This window comes from Sinocyclocheilus rhinocerous, unplaced genomic scaffold (assembly GCF_001515625.1).
Source record: "Sinocyclocheilus rhinocerous isolate Xijiao unplaced genomic scaffold, SAMN03320098_v1.1 scaffold12, whole genome shotgun sequence".
Lineage (NCBI taxonomy): Eukaryota > Metazoa > Chordata > Actinopteri > Cypriniformes > Cyprinidae > Sinocyclocheilus > Sinocyclocheilus rhinocerous.
This window is the reverse complement of record NW_015626394.1, coordinates 846,137-860,934: the sequence shown is the minus strand read 5'-3', so window position 1 is coordinate 860,934 and position 14,798 is coordinate 846,137. Positions and strand designations below refer to the sequence as shown.

General features: G+C 37.5%; 1 protein-coding gene across 1 annotated transcript in view; it reads left to right on the top strand.

The window, feature by feature from the left end:
* LOC107714431 (disrupted in renal carcinoma protein 2 homolog) overlaps positions 1-13,925 on the top strand; it is a 28,833-nt gene extending 14,908 nt beyond the window's left edge. Inside the window, exons 7-8 of the mRNA XM_016520267.1 lie at positions 5,095-5,277; positions 12,067-13,925. Of these exons, the coding sequence (XP_016375753.1) occupies positions 5,095-5,277; positions 12,067-12,182 (299 nt within the window). The 3' untranslated portion in view covers positions 12,183-13,925. The remainder of the gene's footprint in view (positions 1-5,094; positions 5,278-12,066) is intronic.
* Positions 13,926-14,798: the final 873 nt, after the last annotated feature.

Sequence of the window (14,798 nt, the reverse complement as noted above, 5' to 3'; positions counted from 1 at the left end):
GGAAGACAGCAACCTATTGGTTGACTGAAAAAAGGACTTTGGCAAGAAAATTGGAAGACTCTGAAACAAATACAATAATCTGGGTAACACATTCATTTTAACACAATTGATTTTACCAGTTAAAGACAAATATATAACACAACACTCCACCGTCGGAAATCTGATTCAAGTTTTTTAAGTATGGGGTTATAATTTGCTTTAAACAGATCAGTGTACGAACGGGTAATATTTATTCCTAAGTATTTAAATCTTGATTTTGATATACAAAAGGGCAAGTCTGTATCTGTAATCTGATCTGCCATATGATTTACAGGGAAGCATATACTTTTAGAGAAGTGTAATTTATAACCTGAAAAGTACCCATACTCTTTTAATATTTTCACAACTTCAGAGATGCATGATAGTGGGTCAGTTATATATAATAACAGATCGTCAGCATATAGAGATACTTTATACTCTACACCCCTTCTTTTAATACCACTGATAGACTGTGATGATCTGAGTACTGATGATAATGGCTCTATAGCCAAAATAAATAGCAAAGGGCTAAGGGGGCATCCTTGCCGTGTGCCTCTAGACAAGGAAAAATATTGTGATACTATCTTATTTGTGACTACGGCTGCCTTAGGTTGATGATAAAGCAGGTGAATCCAGGAAATTAATTTTGAGCCAAATCCAAATTTCTCTAATACAGCAAATAAATAGATCCATTCGACTCTATCAAACGCTTTCTCTGCGTCTAGAGAAATAATCACTTCAGGATTACCCTCTGACGCAGGAGAATGCACAACATTAAGAAGTTTCCTAATATTAATGAAGGAGTGGCGCCCCTTTATGAAGCCTGTCTGGTCTTGTGAAATAATATCTGGTATTATATACTCTATTCTAGAGGCCAGTACTTTAGATAAAATTTTAACGTCTACATTTAGTAAGGAAATAGGTCTGTAAGAACTACAATCAAGGGCATCTTTATCTGGCTTCAGAAGAACTGTGATATGGGCCTGTGTAAGACTTGATGGCAGTTTTGATTGATCAAGAGAGTGATTGAACATATTAAGAAGCAATGGGGATAGTTGTGAGGAAAATTTTTTATAAAACTCGACGGGAAACCCGTCTGGTCCCGGGGCTTTACCACTTTGCATGGCTGTGATTGAATCCTCTATCTCTTGAAGTTGTATAGGTTTATCAAGATTATTCTTTTGGTCTATTTTAACTGTGGGCAGGTTAGCATTAGCCAAAAATTTTGACATGAAAGAGTCATCGTGTGGAAATTCTGAACTGTACAGATCTGAATAATATTTATGAAAAACAGAATTAATTTCCTGGGGATCTACTGTAATTTCTTGCGATGTTTTCCTTATCTTTGGAATAAGCCGAGATGCTGATTTACTTTTTAACTGTTGAGCAAGAAGACGGCCTGCCTTTTCACCATGTTCGTAAAACTTGGCACGGGCAAAAACCAAGTCACATTCTGTTTTTTCTGTTGATAGTAAATCATATTTTGTCTTAAGACTAAGTTTTTCTCTATATAGTTCTGCCGTTGGGGCCTTAGCATACTGACGGTCAGTTTTCTGTATAGATTCGATGAGTTTCTCCTGTGTTTTTTTCCTTTCTTTATTAGGTAAGGCGGAGTATGATATTATTTCTCCCCTTATTACAACCTTAAATGTCTACCATAATAATGATGGTGATATAGAGTCTGTTTTATTAGTTAGTAGAAAATTGTCAATCGCACAAGATATGAATTGGCAAAAGTTTGCATCTGAAAGTAAAGTTGTGTTTAGCCTCCATACTGACCATGTTGGGTAGTTATAAGTAAAACAAATATCAAGAATTACGGGGGCGTGATCTGATTCGACAATAGCAGAGTATTCTATGTTTTTTATTGCTGGGATAAGCCTTTTATCAGTAAAGAAATAATCTATCCTTGAGTACGTCTGATGGACATGTGAAAAGCAAGAGAATTCTTTTTTTATCAGGAAATAAAAACCTCCATGGATCCACACTTCCAATTTGAGTCATATATCCAGCAATAATTTGAGACATTTTTAAAAGTGGTACAGTTTTAGGGTTGGAACGATCCATAGCTGTATCCATCACACAATTCAAATCCCCACCAAATATAAGATGGTAAGTGTTTAAATCTGGTAACAAGGAAAATATTTTTTTCACAAAATTAACGTCATCCCAATTGGGTGCGTAGACACTAACCAGGACTACTGGTGTGCTGAAAAGGGTAAAAAACAAACAAATGATAAACCTTGATAAACAACCAAAACTATATTACATTCTAGATTTGTCCGTTGAACAAAGACAAACCGCAGCGCACAACAATCTCTCAGCTCCCGATAATCCAAGTCCATATACAAGAGCTCATAGACTCATGGGCCATCACTCCATCTTGCAAGATTTTATCGCACTCACGTGTCCCATTGCCATTCGTGGCTTCCCATGCCTCTTATGATTCACATCTCTCGCTAATGAACACAAGGCTATGTTGTGCAACATCAATTCATCAGAATCTATTCTAGCTGGAATCGTAATGCAGGGAATAATTGACAGTGGACCATCGCCTACCATGTTCATGTAATTTAACAGTGCCATTGTCATTTCCTTTCACTTATACCATAGTTACCACATGGATACCAGTACTTCCTTACATTCGGCGCCGCATGCGCACACACAGTTAAGCATTGTTACATTGACAATGCAGCCTGTTTATTATCATAATAAAATACAGTCAGTCAAACATATGCAAAAAACCTATGTAGTAAAAAATAGGTAGTAAAATCTGTGTTGTTAAGTGTTAGCCTTTATATTGCTATAACTTCTTATATTTTTAATTCTTGTTCTTTTCTAAATACTGTTAATTAAAAGGATTTGTTGTGGAGTGAGGGGAACTAAAATAGCCTAGCTATGTTTACAGTGTTTATTATAATGTTTGTAAACATTTAGAGCGGCATTAGGCCTATTTCTGAATGAAACCATAAAATGCGACTTATGTTTTTCCCCCCTAAAAAAACACATTTTTTATACGCATAGTGTATTTTAACCATGCAGCAAATTTTTTTGTAAATATTTTGATAAATTACTGAAAAAATTAATAATTAAATTACTTTTTAAACTGTTTAACTGATTGTATTAATCGGTCAAAATTCTTACGGTCGGTTAAAAGGTTAAAATGAACATCCCTAGTAAAGAAAGGGAAGTGACATGTGGCCAAGTATGGTGACCCATACTCGGAATTAGTGCTCTGCATTTATCCCATCCAAAGTGCACACACACAGCAGTGAACACACACATACCGTGAACACACACCCGGAGCAGTGGGCAGCCATTTTTTGCTGCGGCGCCCGGGGAGCAGTTGGGGGTTCGGTGCCATGCTCAAGGGCACCTCAGTCGTGGTATTGAAGGTGGGAGAGAGCGCTGTACATTCACTCCCCCCACCTACAATCCCTGCCGGTACGAGACTCGAACCCGCAACCTTTGGGTTACGAGTCCGACTCTAACCATTAGGCCACGACTTCCCCTAGAGTCTTCATGCTTTATTGCTTCATTTCAGTGGGTCACAGAGCAGTTTGAAATACATTTGTCTTGTATCTGAAAGTTGTAAATAGTATTTATTATGTAACGTTGTTATGTAAGGAATAATTGACAATGATTGACATTTTGGCCACATTACTACCTTGACTGTGAAGTGCCATTGACAGTTTTTTCACTTATGACATGATTACCACTTATATCAAGACTTTTCAGGATTTGTGTTCAGGACTAAATTACATTGAAAAGTTTGGAATCATTATGAACTTTTTATGTTTTTGAAAGCATTTGATTATTTATTCACCAATGTTGCATTAAATTGGTCAACAACACTACTGTTTAAAAGTGTGGGGTCAGTAAGATTTAGGGAATTAATACTTTTATTCAGCACAGATACTGTACATTTAATTGATCAAAAGCGACAGTAAAGACATTTATGTTTCAAAAGATTTATATTTCAAATAAATGCTGTTTTTTTTAAATTTTATATTCATCAGAGAATCCTGAAAAAATGGAAATATTAATATTAAACTGTTATCAACATCATCATTTAATGAGATTATAATAAGAAATGTTTCTTGAGCAGCAAATCAGCATATTAAAATGATTTCTAAATGATCATGTGACACTCAAGACTGGAGTAATGGCTGCTGAAAATTCAGCTTTGCCATCACAGGAATACATTACATTTTAAAATATGTTCAAATAAAATAGTTATTTTAAATTGTAATACTATTTCACTATTTTTATTGTTTTAACTCTATTTTTGATCAAATAAATGCAGCCTTGGGGAGAAGAAGAGATGTCTTTAAAAAACATTTTAAAATGTCACTGAACCTAAACGTTTGAACATTAGTGTGCATTAAAGCAATTTATGTTTAAATAATTACAGTATTTGAGATTAAGTTTTAATGCAGCGTAGGTGTTTATCCCATTTTTGATGAAACTAGTGTTTGCCATACTTTTCAATGACGCTGCCAGCTGAGGGATCTGTTTCTCAGACTAGAGACTCTGATGTGCTTGTCCTCTTGTTGTTCTGCTTTGGGCCATCCATTTATCTCTACCCTGGTTAGAACCAGTTTGTTCTTCTTTTAAAACAGAACTGCACACTCACACATGGAACAGCTTCTCATCATTTAAAATGACAATAGACTGATGTGATGAGTTTTTAGAACAGGGTGTTTCTTTTTGGCAATATTTAAAATAAAATTGAATTTTGGAAATGAAAGTGTATTTAATACTGAAAAAAAAAAACATTTGCAATTTCCACACTTCATTAAACTTCAGCTGTGCTAAGATAAAAAGAAAGGTTTCTGTAGTACCAATTTAGTACATTATAATCATTACTTAAGAATGAGGTGTAACAGTGTTTTCTTAGTCGATTAGAGTAATATCTGCTGAAACAGGGTTTGCCAGCACAGGTAAATTGAGTTAGAAAGTTTTTTTCCCCTCAAATATTCATTTGCAAGGTTGTCTTTCTTTTCCTGTGTAAAGAAGGAATTATTCTAGAAATGTATTTGAGATACAGCCCTCTCTCTCTCTCTGCTCCTTTAGCCACTCTCTACACTTCCTGCATCCTGGTGGGTATCTTCATCAACAGTAGTGTGCCCATCTTCTTGGAGCTGTTCATTGAGACGGTTTACCCTGTTCCTGAGGGCATCACCTGCGGAGTGGTCACCTTCCTCAGCAACCTCTTCACTGGACTTATGCTGTTTTGCCTCACCTTTTACTTCACAGGTACCTTGATATTTTAACTCTTGAAAGGCAGTGCAGGGTTTACAGCAAAGAAAACTAAGCTTTCCCTCAGCCTAAACACACAGGAACACATGGCAGAGATATTAAAGAGACTTACACTTAGGACAGTGTCACAGTCCCAAAGTCATTGTCCTCCTGAATGATGATGAACTTTCAGTGTAAATATGAAAAAAAATGTGCAGGAAGATTGACTTGTCTGCCCGATCTTGCTGTGTAAATAGTAGCTTCCAGCTGAACATTCATGTATCACTTTCTGACAGGTTTCATTGGATTGACAGGTAGTGTGTGATAGTTTTATTCTAGCGCTTGCTGTTGGTGGACACCATTTCGTCAGGTTGACACAAAGGCTGTATGTGTTTTCCTTTCAGAAACATGAAGCATTGTGTTTTGGTGTGCCTACATAACACGTACATAACATATATACACATAAATAACACGTGTGATTGTAATAATTATGAATTATTAATAATGTTCTATGTTGTGAATGGGCGAAATCTCCCAAAACCTGTCCAGGAAATGCCTAGTTAACATTTCACACCAGAACCAAAAGATGAAAAAAAAAAAAAAATCTTAAAGAAAATGTAATATACTTAGGTTGTGATTTTATTTTCAGGATAATTATCCCACAGTTCTTCATAATTGGCCTGGTATTATCTTTTTTTATTTGTTTTAATGATTCTCATTACTGTAACACAGTACAGTTTTCGCCGTAAAAAATATTTTTCAAATTAATTGTTTTAATTAAAATCAATTTATAATTCATTTGTAAATTAAAAGTAGTAAAACAAATGCTACCAAGATAAAAATTAGAAATAATTGAATTGCAATGTACATATATATATTATTGTATTATGTAAAATAATAAATAAAGTAATATAAATACATTTTTGTAAAATGTGTTTTTATGCATTACAGTAATGAGAGTTGGGGATTTAATCACATCATAATATTAAGAGTCCTAATAGCAGACTTTATTTGCTTTATGCCTATTTTGTTTAATCATTCGTACATTCGTTCATTCATTCATTTATTTAGTTATTTGTTTATTGGTTTATTAGGGGGTAAAATCAGACTTGCAGTATGATAAAAGAATAATAAAACGGGTTAAAAAAATACCATAGATGTGCATTGAACCTGAGCGAAATATAGGAATCAGAATGTGATGCGATGAATTTTATTTTGTTTATTTTTTTTAATACTTGAAACATTTAGCAACCAACTAATCAACACTAAGGCTGATGATACACGGGGCAACTTTTTGAGCAATTTTGCCGGGCAACTTTTTTTGAGGAATGTTTCTTGGGCACTTTCCCACTGAGAATGGGTAACAAATTTCTTCTGGATACTTTAGATCAGTCGTGGGCCCTGTGTCTCACCTGGTTGCCCGTTGACGGCAACATTAACCAGAGTTGCCTGGCAACATCAGCCTAAGAATATCCTAGAAACAACCTAGAGCATCTCTAAAACTTCATAGCTATGCCTGGGAAACCACACACAACACTTGTGGGTGCAGGCAAGCACCACGCATTTTCTTCAGAAATTAACATATGTTATAAATTATGGAGCTGTCAACCTCTGTTCACACTGACCACTTTCAAGTCCAGATGCCTGCTGTGATACACTCATATCCCCATTTTGTCAGTGGCCTTGACTGACCGGCTGACGGATCTCTGTTTTATGAGCAGTCAGGTTGCTGGACGGCTCCCAGGCTGCGAAAACTCCTCCGTCTTTCTGCTGATCCCCTGGAGAAGATTAAATTGAGATGAGTGAGCTTAACTGGCTCATCCGTTCAAATCTGATTGGGTTATCGGTCCCAAATGAAGCCATGAGATTCGTTCTGCCTTTGTGTGGCTGTCAGAGCAGCATTGGCCCGCCAACACCGTGCCATGGCTGAAAATAACGTTGAAACAATGAGGACTCTATATATAGAAGATTATTGTGTTGACATTTCTATTGAGTTTTGAACACTTTGTTTCTGTTTAGGACAACCGGTGTGTAGGCACTGAAGAGATGATGAATGGATTTCTGTTTGTTTCATCAGAACCATCCTGCAACCTCTTGCTGTTTCCACTGGCAGAAAGCCCTTTTCAAAAAATAAGCTTACTGTTAACTAAACTGCACAAAATCTTCCTCTTAAAGGTGCAGTTCCACTTAAAATGTGAAACCTAGGGAAATTAACAACACTTGCACAGCCATAGATGTTGTTTTTTTCCTTCCTATTCTGCTATTTTTATAGGCTATAAAAATCTTCATAGGCTAGTTAGGAATGACCTAACTGTGAGTGTTGCTATCTAGTGGAACCACCAGTGCAATCAGTTCGAGGCAAAGGCACAGATAATGCAAATGCGCACAAGATGTAAAACTGAAGCATACTTTGACCTCAAGGGCACTTGCACATTAGAAAAGCTCTGACTCCTCTTTCTAATCATGAAGACAAAAACTTATTTCTTAAGTTACACTACCATTGTTTTTTTTAAATTAGTATTTCTATTCAGCAAAGATGCACTAAATTGATCAAAAGTGACAATATAATAATTCATAATGTTACAAAAGATTTTTATTTAAAAATAAATGCTGTTCTTTTGAACTTTATGTTCATCAAAGAATGCTGAAAATAAATGTAGCATGGTTTCCACAAAAACATTAAGCAGCGCAAGTGTTTTCAACATTGATTGAAATGAGCACCAAATCGGCATATCAGAATGATTTCTGAAGGCTTATGTGACACTGAAGACTAGAGTAAAGGCTGATGAAAATTCAGCTTTGTATCACAGGAATAAATTACATTAAGAAATATTATTAAAATACAAATTTTTATTATTATAAAATACAAATATTATTAAAATAGAAAACAGTTATTTTAAATTGTAAAAATATTTTATAATATTAGTGTTTTACTGTGTTTTTGATCAAATAAATGCAGCTTTGGTGAGCATAAGAGACTTCTTTCAAAACCATTTGAAAAAAAATCTTACTGACATCAAGCTTTTGAGCGGTTCATATTTGACACATTATGTCCTTCTCTCTCTCTTTGTTAAAGACCCTTTAATCCTGATTGAGACCGAGTTCTGTTGTTTACCCTCTTGTAATTACCTTGTTTCTTTCCATTCCATTGTTAATATAGATCTGAACTATGGTTTAGATTGGGTTTTCAGTGTGCATTGAAAATTGCCTGCCTCACCTAGATTGGCCTGCCTCAAAGATGTTCTTTTATTTTCTAGATGCTCTTTTTTTTTTTTTTTTCCAACCACCCAAGGTTGAATTGATGTGCTTTCAGGAATCGCAAGTGCCTGTGACCAATGATACATTCACAAAGCTTTGGTGAGCAAAAGAGACTTCTTTCAAAACCATTTGAAAAAAAATCTCTTTTTTTTTTTTTTTTCAACCACCCAAGGTTGAATTGATGTGCTTTCAGGAATCGCAAGTGCCTGTGACCAATGATACATTCACAAATGTCTTACACATTCTTTGTATTCACTTTAAAATGAAGTGAAAGGGATGTGCTTCACTGAGTTACCGTTGCTGTCCTTCCCAGCTGGCCATTTAAATTGGCAAGGTTGGTTCATTCACCCTTAATCTGAAAGCTGTGAATAGCTGGTAAAGATTGAACATGCAGCCTTTTTGATTGTGTGGCTTAGTTAAGGCCATGTCATCTAGTGTCTGAGGGTGGCCCTTATGTCAAATGCCAATAATAAAATTAAGGGTCCAGTAACCTTTTTTAGAGACCCAGAGTGTGCACTTCCTGCTCTAAATTCTTTTTGCAGCGTTTGATTTAGCTAATGTTCAATTCCCTGTGAAGGTAAGCCTTCAGCAAAATCAGGTTTCCTAGCTTTTCACACCATGCTTAACCTGTTTAAGTTAACGCTGAGGTGTGTCATTTTTTCACTTAAGTACTTTTCATAGGGATGAAATATATAGGTACCATATGTTTTATCAAGCAATATTACATTGGATATTTTTGTATACATATTAATTGTACCTGCTCGTTTGTTCTCTATAGGTGGCCCTTATGTCAAATGCCAATAATAAAAATTAAGGGTCCAGTAACCTTTTTTAGAGACCCAGAGTGTGCACTTCCTGCTCTAAATTCTTTTTGCAGCGTTTGATTTAGCTAATGTTCAATTCCCTGTGAAGGTAAGCCTTCAGCAAAATCAGGTTTCCTAGCTTTTCACACCATGCTTAACCTGTTTAAGTTAACGCTGAGGTGTGTCATTTTTTCACTTAAGTACTTTTCATAGGGATGAAATATATAGGTACCATATGTTTTATCAAGCAATATTACATTGGATATTTTTGTATACATATTAATTGTACCTGCTCGTTTGTTCTCTATATATATATATATATATTATTTTTTATTTTTTCCAGGCCAAACCAGGTAAACAGATCAAACTCATAGGTGCAAAATATAGGTGTGATTTAATCTTATAAGGAGAAAACAGAGTCTACGAACTGTCAGTCAGCCTCTCTCGATGCTGCTTGGGGCCAGAGGGAGACATTAAACTGAACTGAAATATGCCATCAGTCTGCCAGCTGAATGGGTACCGATTAAGAATAATTACAGCAATAAGAGGACCATCTCAGACGCCTTAGCTTGCCTGACAGGAAGTGAGGAGCCCTGTGGGTGACTGCGAAGACATTGGGCCGCTTGGTCACGACGTGAGACAGCGGCTGTAGGATGTTTCCTCTCATCCCTCCCCCCTTGTCCTCACTTTTGTCCCAACGCTCCGGGTGTAAGAGATTGCGAGTGTCACGGTGAGTGGCCTGTTTACGCTGTCATTCCGCCGTGGCCTTTTCAGCACATTACAGCCCCTGAGACGATGGCAGAAAAGAGACAGGCTAAATTGTACCCTTAATAACAACATCTCTGCATTCTGCCGTCAGGTATTAAGAGGAAGGAAATACGACATAACAGTTTGACTGCTGCGTAAACTGACAGACAGGATATAATTGCTGTGCTCCCATTATTGCGAGAGAAGGTGGGAGAAATCGAATCCTTTAACCCAACTTCTTTTGCATTCTCCATAGTGTCGCTGCCTCAGGGAGAGGATGGGCGCTGTGTCCGAAGTTCTGCCTTTCATTAGCGCTGGAAGGGTGACTGTTGACGACTCACATATTTTTGTGGGGCATCTGATTGGATTACCTGAGTTGAGCCGCTCTCTTCATTAACATTCGGTGCAGACATCCCGCCTGCTGATGCTACCTCTCTCTTTTAAATTGATGAGGCTGGGGCAGGCGTGCGGCACAGACATAATAGCCAGATAAACACAACTCCATTAACCTGCCGCTATACCAGCACTGCTGAAGGGATAGTAAGGCCTGATTAATGAGGGGGCTTTTGGAAAGAATCCCCACTTCCCATTTCTTCAAGTCGACATGGCTCTATCCTCGAGCATACCTGCTTGCGTTTATTGTGCTGCATGGCTAAATCATATCATTTAGCCCAAATGGGCTCAGCAGCTGACCCAGCATGCATTTCACCTTCTGCCATCGATTGCAGCTCTCACTTCAGGGGCAATTGATCAACCTGTTATCTGGATACGGGACGCCTCAAAATTACAAAGCCTCTTCTCTATTAAATTAAGTTGCACTCTTTCCTTTGTCCTCAAGGGTCTGTGTGTTTGACCTGGTTTATGTTATATTCAACCCGGCGCTCTATCGGAGCCACAGCAGCTGGTGTGAGGCTTTCATCCATTGAATCGCTGCTGTATATGTCAACTCTGAATGTGCTTGCACAGCTCTCACATGCTGTTTTCAGTGTCATCTTTTAATGGGAATCTTAGTATTCATGTGCATTGCTTGTGAAAATTACAAAGCCACTTCTCTATTAAATTAAGTTGCACTCTTTCCTTTGTCCTCAAGGGTCTGTGTGTTTGACCTGGTTTATGTTATATTCAACCCGGCGCTCTATCATGGCCACAGCAGCTGGTGTGGGGCTTTCATGCATTGAATCGCTGCTGTATATGTCAACTCTGAATGTGCTTGCACAGCTCTCACATGCTGTTTTCAGTGTCATCTTTTAATGGGAATCTTAGTATTAATGTGCATTGCTTGTGAAATGATTCTATTGGTTTAACCATCAACCTTAAAGTAAAACCTCTCGTATCTTTAACTGCCCAATGTAAGCAATACAGCGGCTGTGGGAAACAGTGTGTCTTTTTTTCCTCACATACTCTATAAAATATTTCAGACAATTATATTGTTTCTCTAGTCTATTTGCCTTTGGTTATTGGAGCATGAACTTGTATGTGGTTTGGTCAGAAGTGCCAGCTACATTTAGTCAAGTGAATTGATGTTTGTAAGTTTTCACCTTTAGTTCTGTAATGTCGTGAAATGAAAAAATAGAGTATGTGGGGCATTATTTCTATTATTATATCCACTTTTTTAAGTCTCGCCTGACTGGAACGATGCTTTACATTTCTGGTCTCTGGTGTTTCTAGTCAAATTAATGTATTTTCCAAGCCAATAGTATAACGTTACACCTATGAAAATGGTAATTTACCATGTCGCAATGACTGTCTTTTTGCAGTAACTCACCTGTCATAGTTTAATAGTTTCTCATTTAAACTTTATATATTTTTTTTTCTATTGATTAACAAAAAATGCATGAACCTTCAACCATACAGAAAATAAGAAATGTATGGACTAGAGTTATTTATAAGAATATGATAAACACGTCTTCTATCATGCATTGAAATACTGTACATGGCATCTGGTGCTCTAAAAGCTGTCATCCCTAACATCAGTCAACCTTGCTCTTTTGTTTTTCAGAGCTGTCCTGGTTGAACTGGTGTCTTACAGGCTCCTGCATCTTCAGTCTCCTGCTCCTCCTCTTCTTCAGGGAATCGTATGACCGCCTCTATTTGGATGTCTTTGTCTCTGTCTGAGCACACCGCGTGAGCTTTTTTCAGCAGAAGACTGCAGAAGAAGTCTTTTTATGGGCACTATATTCCAGCAGAGTGCAGAGAAAGAGCACACAGCATGTTGCTCATTTTTATGGATCTGGGTTTTTTTGGGGTTTTTTATGTTGTAATTGTGAAATATATGACCAGCAGTGATGGCAGTGCATTGTGTTAGCATCATAACTAACAGCGGGAACTGAGACCTGACTAAGGAAGAAAGAAGTGTAGATATTGACCTTTCTACTTGACATTTTGCCTCCTTGACGCATCCCTTCTTTATGTTTTATTTGACTTTTTAAAATATTTGTATAAAATTTTTTTTTTAACGATTAATGGAAATTATGTGATTACATACTGGCACAATAAAAGGGACTTTTATTGCTTAGAGAGACATGGATACAAGCGGATCTACTCACTGATTTGGCAGCGCCCCATGGTGATGACTCCTGTAGTGCTCTCACCACATCTAATGGGAGTGTAATGGATAATTATAGACAAGCTCAATTAGCCGCCTGGCGGGAGCTATGGCCGTCTGTGGACCGGGGACCTCTTAGAGCTGTAGTGTCACTTGTGAATAGCCTGTGAGATCCAAGCTTTAATTGACCTGTGATAGTACTGTCAATAAGTGGCAGAAGCTGTGGTCCTCCAGTCTTCTTGTTTTCCGTATCAACCCATATTATGCAAAGAATAATCCACTCCGCTGTGGTGTTTAGCTAATCACCTTGCATCCATTAGTCCGATTCTGGGTCATGCTACATCAAGGCGTCTGAGGTCACAGTTTATGTGATGAGGGATCTGTATTATTCATGTTTAGGTAGCCATTTGTGTTCGTCCCATTCTCATGTGAAGGCTTGGTTTATAGCTGTAGCATGCGCGCAGTGGGTGTCTGTTGCACAAGCCTTTTAGAATTTTATGCAATTGATCATGCATTTAAATGTAATTTATTAACTCATTTTAGTGATTAATACACTAATATTGACAATAAGGGATTGTTAATGGTTTTTATGCCTGAGTACTGTTGCAGAAGAGCATTTAAACATGGCATTATGAACTGCTGGAACAGTACAACACTATTCACCAGCAATAATAGCCATGCTCTGTAGCCTGTCATGATTTGTGGCATAACCTAATGCAAAAACAAGTGCAATACTCCCTCTCAAATTTTTAAATACAGCCTGTTGTATGACCCATGCACACGCTGGGCTGTTCTTTCCTGCATTTTCAACATTACCATAAAAATGGAACCCATCTGAATCTGGACTGCTTTGCCACTTTCACTTTGCTGTGAAAGGTGAAATTTGGTGGCTTGAGACTTAAATGAATCTCTGTCTGCTGTTGGATTTAGTGTTGACTTCAGTGGAACTGATTGACGGTTATCAGTGGAAAGGAAAAGTGTTTTACGGACACGCTGAATCCCACGTTTCCACAGCTTTCCAACCGAGAACTTTGGACACACACACGGTTCTGTTCTTCTCTGGGAAAAGCCTGCATGTGAATCACTTTTTCGTGTCTTTGTACAGAACAGTTCTCTATTTTACCTGTTGTTAACGTTGCCTTAATTAACAGTGACCTTTGTTCTGTCCTCCTCTTCACTGTGATTGTGCTGCAGTCGGTGCTTGTGCTCTGTTCTGTCACTGTAATGCTAATCGTAAGTGGCACTGGAGAGGCGTACGTGCCCCTGTCCATTTGCAGAAACATGTCAAAGATTTTTTTAGCACCTTATTAAAAAGATGTTTTTAAAAAGGAATCGTGTCTTATTGGCCTCTCTGTCATAAAGATGTTGACCCGGCTTGAAGTACGTAAAGAGAAACCATAAAAATAGCAGTTATAAAACCGATAGTTCTGACTCTGAAATATGATTGGTTAAGCCGTGTATGAAGCCATCTTAAAATACTACACGGATTGATTGAAACGTTGGCATGGTGTGAAACAGCCTTTAGAAAACATGTGCCTGACCTTCGAGGAAACAACTTTTCTTTTCCACTAAATGTGTTATCGTGGGTGTATGATGAGCTCATGTTTTTGGAGTTTGCACACGCTCTGCGATGCCCCACACCCTTCAAAGCATGAGATCATAGATGACATCAGGATTTAGAGTGGGCGTCCGCGGACAGTATGTGTACTCAGGAGTTGTTAACATATTGTGTGGTACACCAGCCAAAAAACCTGGGGTTTACATGCAAGCCTATAGGTTATTGTTCTCATAGATTATTTCTTGTGAATTTTGCTTATGTTTGTGTTGTTAGTAGCCACGTTTACATGGACATTTTTTGTTTCAAATCATTCCGACTAATGGATCTGAACGTAGTGTTTACATGAACGCTAAATAAAGTGATCGGGTTGATGTGCGCATTTATATGTCACAAGCTTCAAATCAGATTTAATCTTGACATGCACACACTGCAAGAATATACAGAGTTTCCCGCTGTTTTTGCATACTAACCATACTCCTTTTCTTTGTTTTAAAAAGCAGACTTAATATTTCTCTCTTTTTGGTCCTAATTAGGAGACAAAAGTACATGAAGCTTTGTGCAATGATGCTTATAACAACATTATAACAACATTGGCTCGTTCCGCGCATCATTGCGCCATTTCTACATC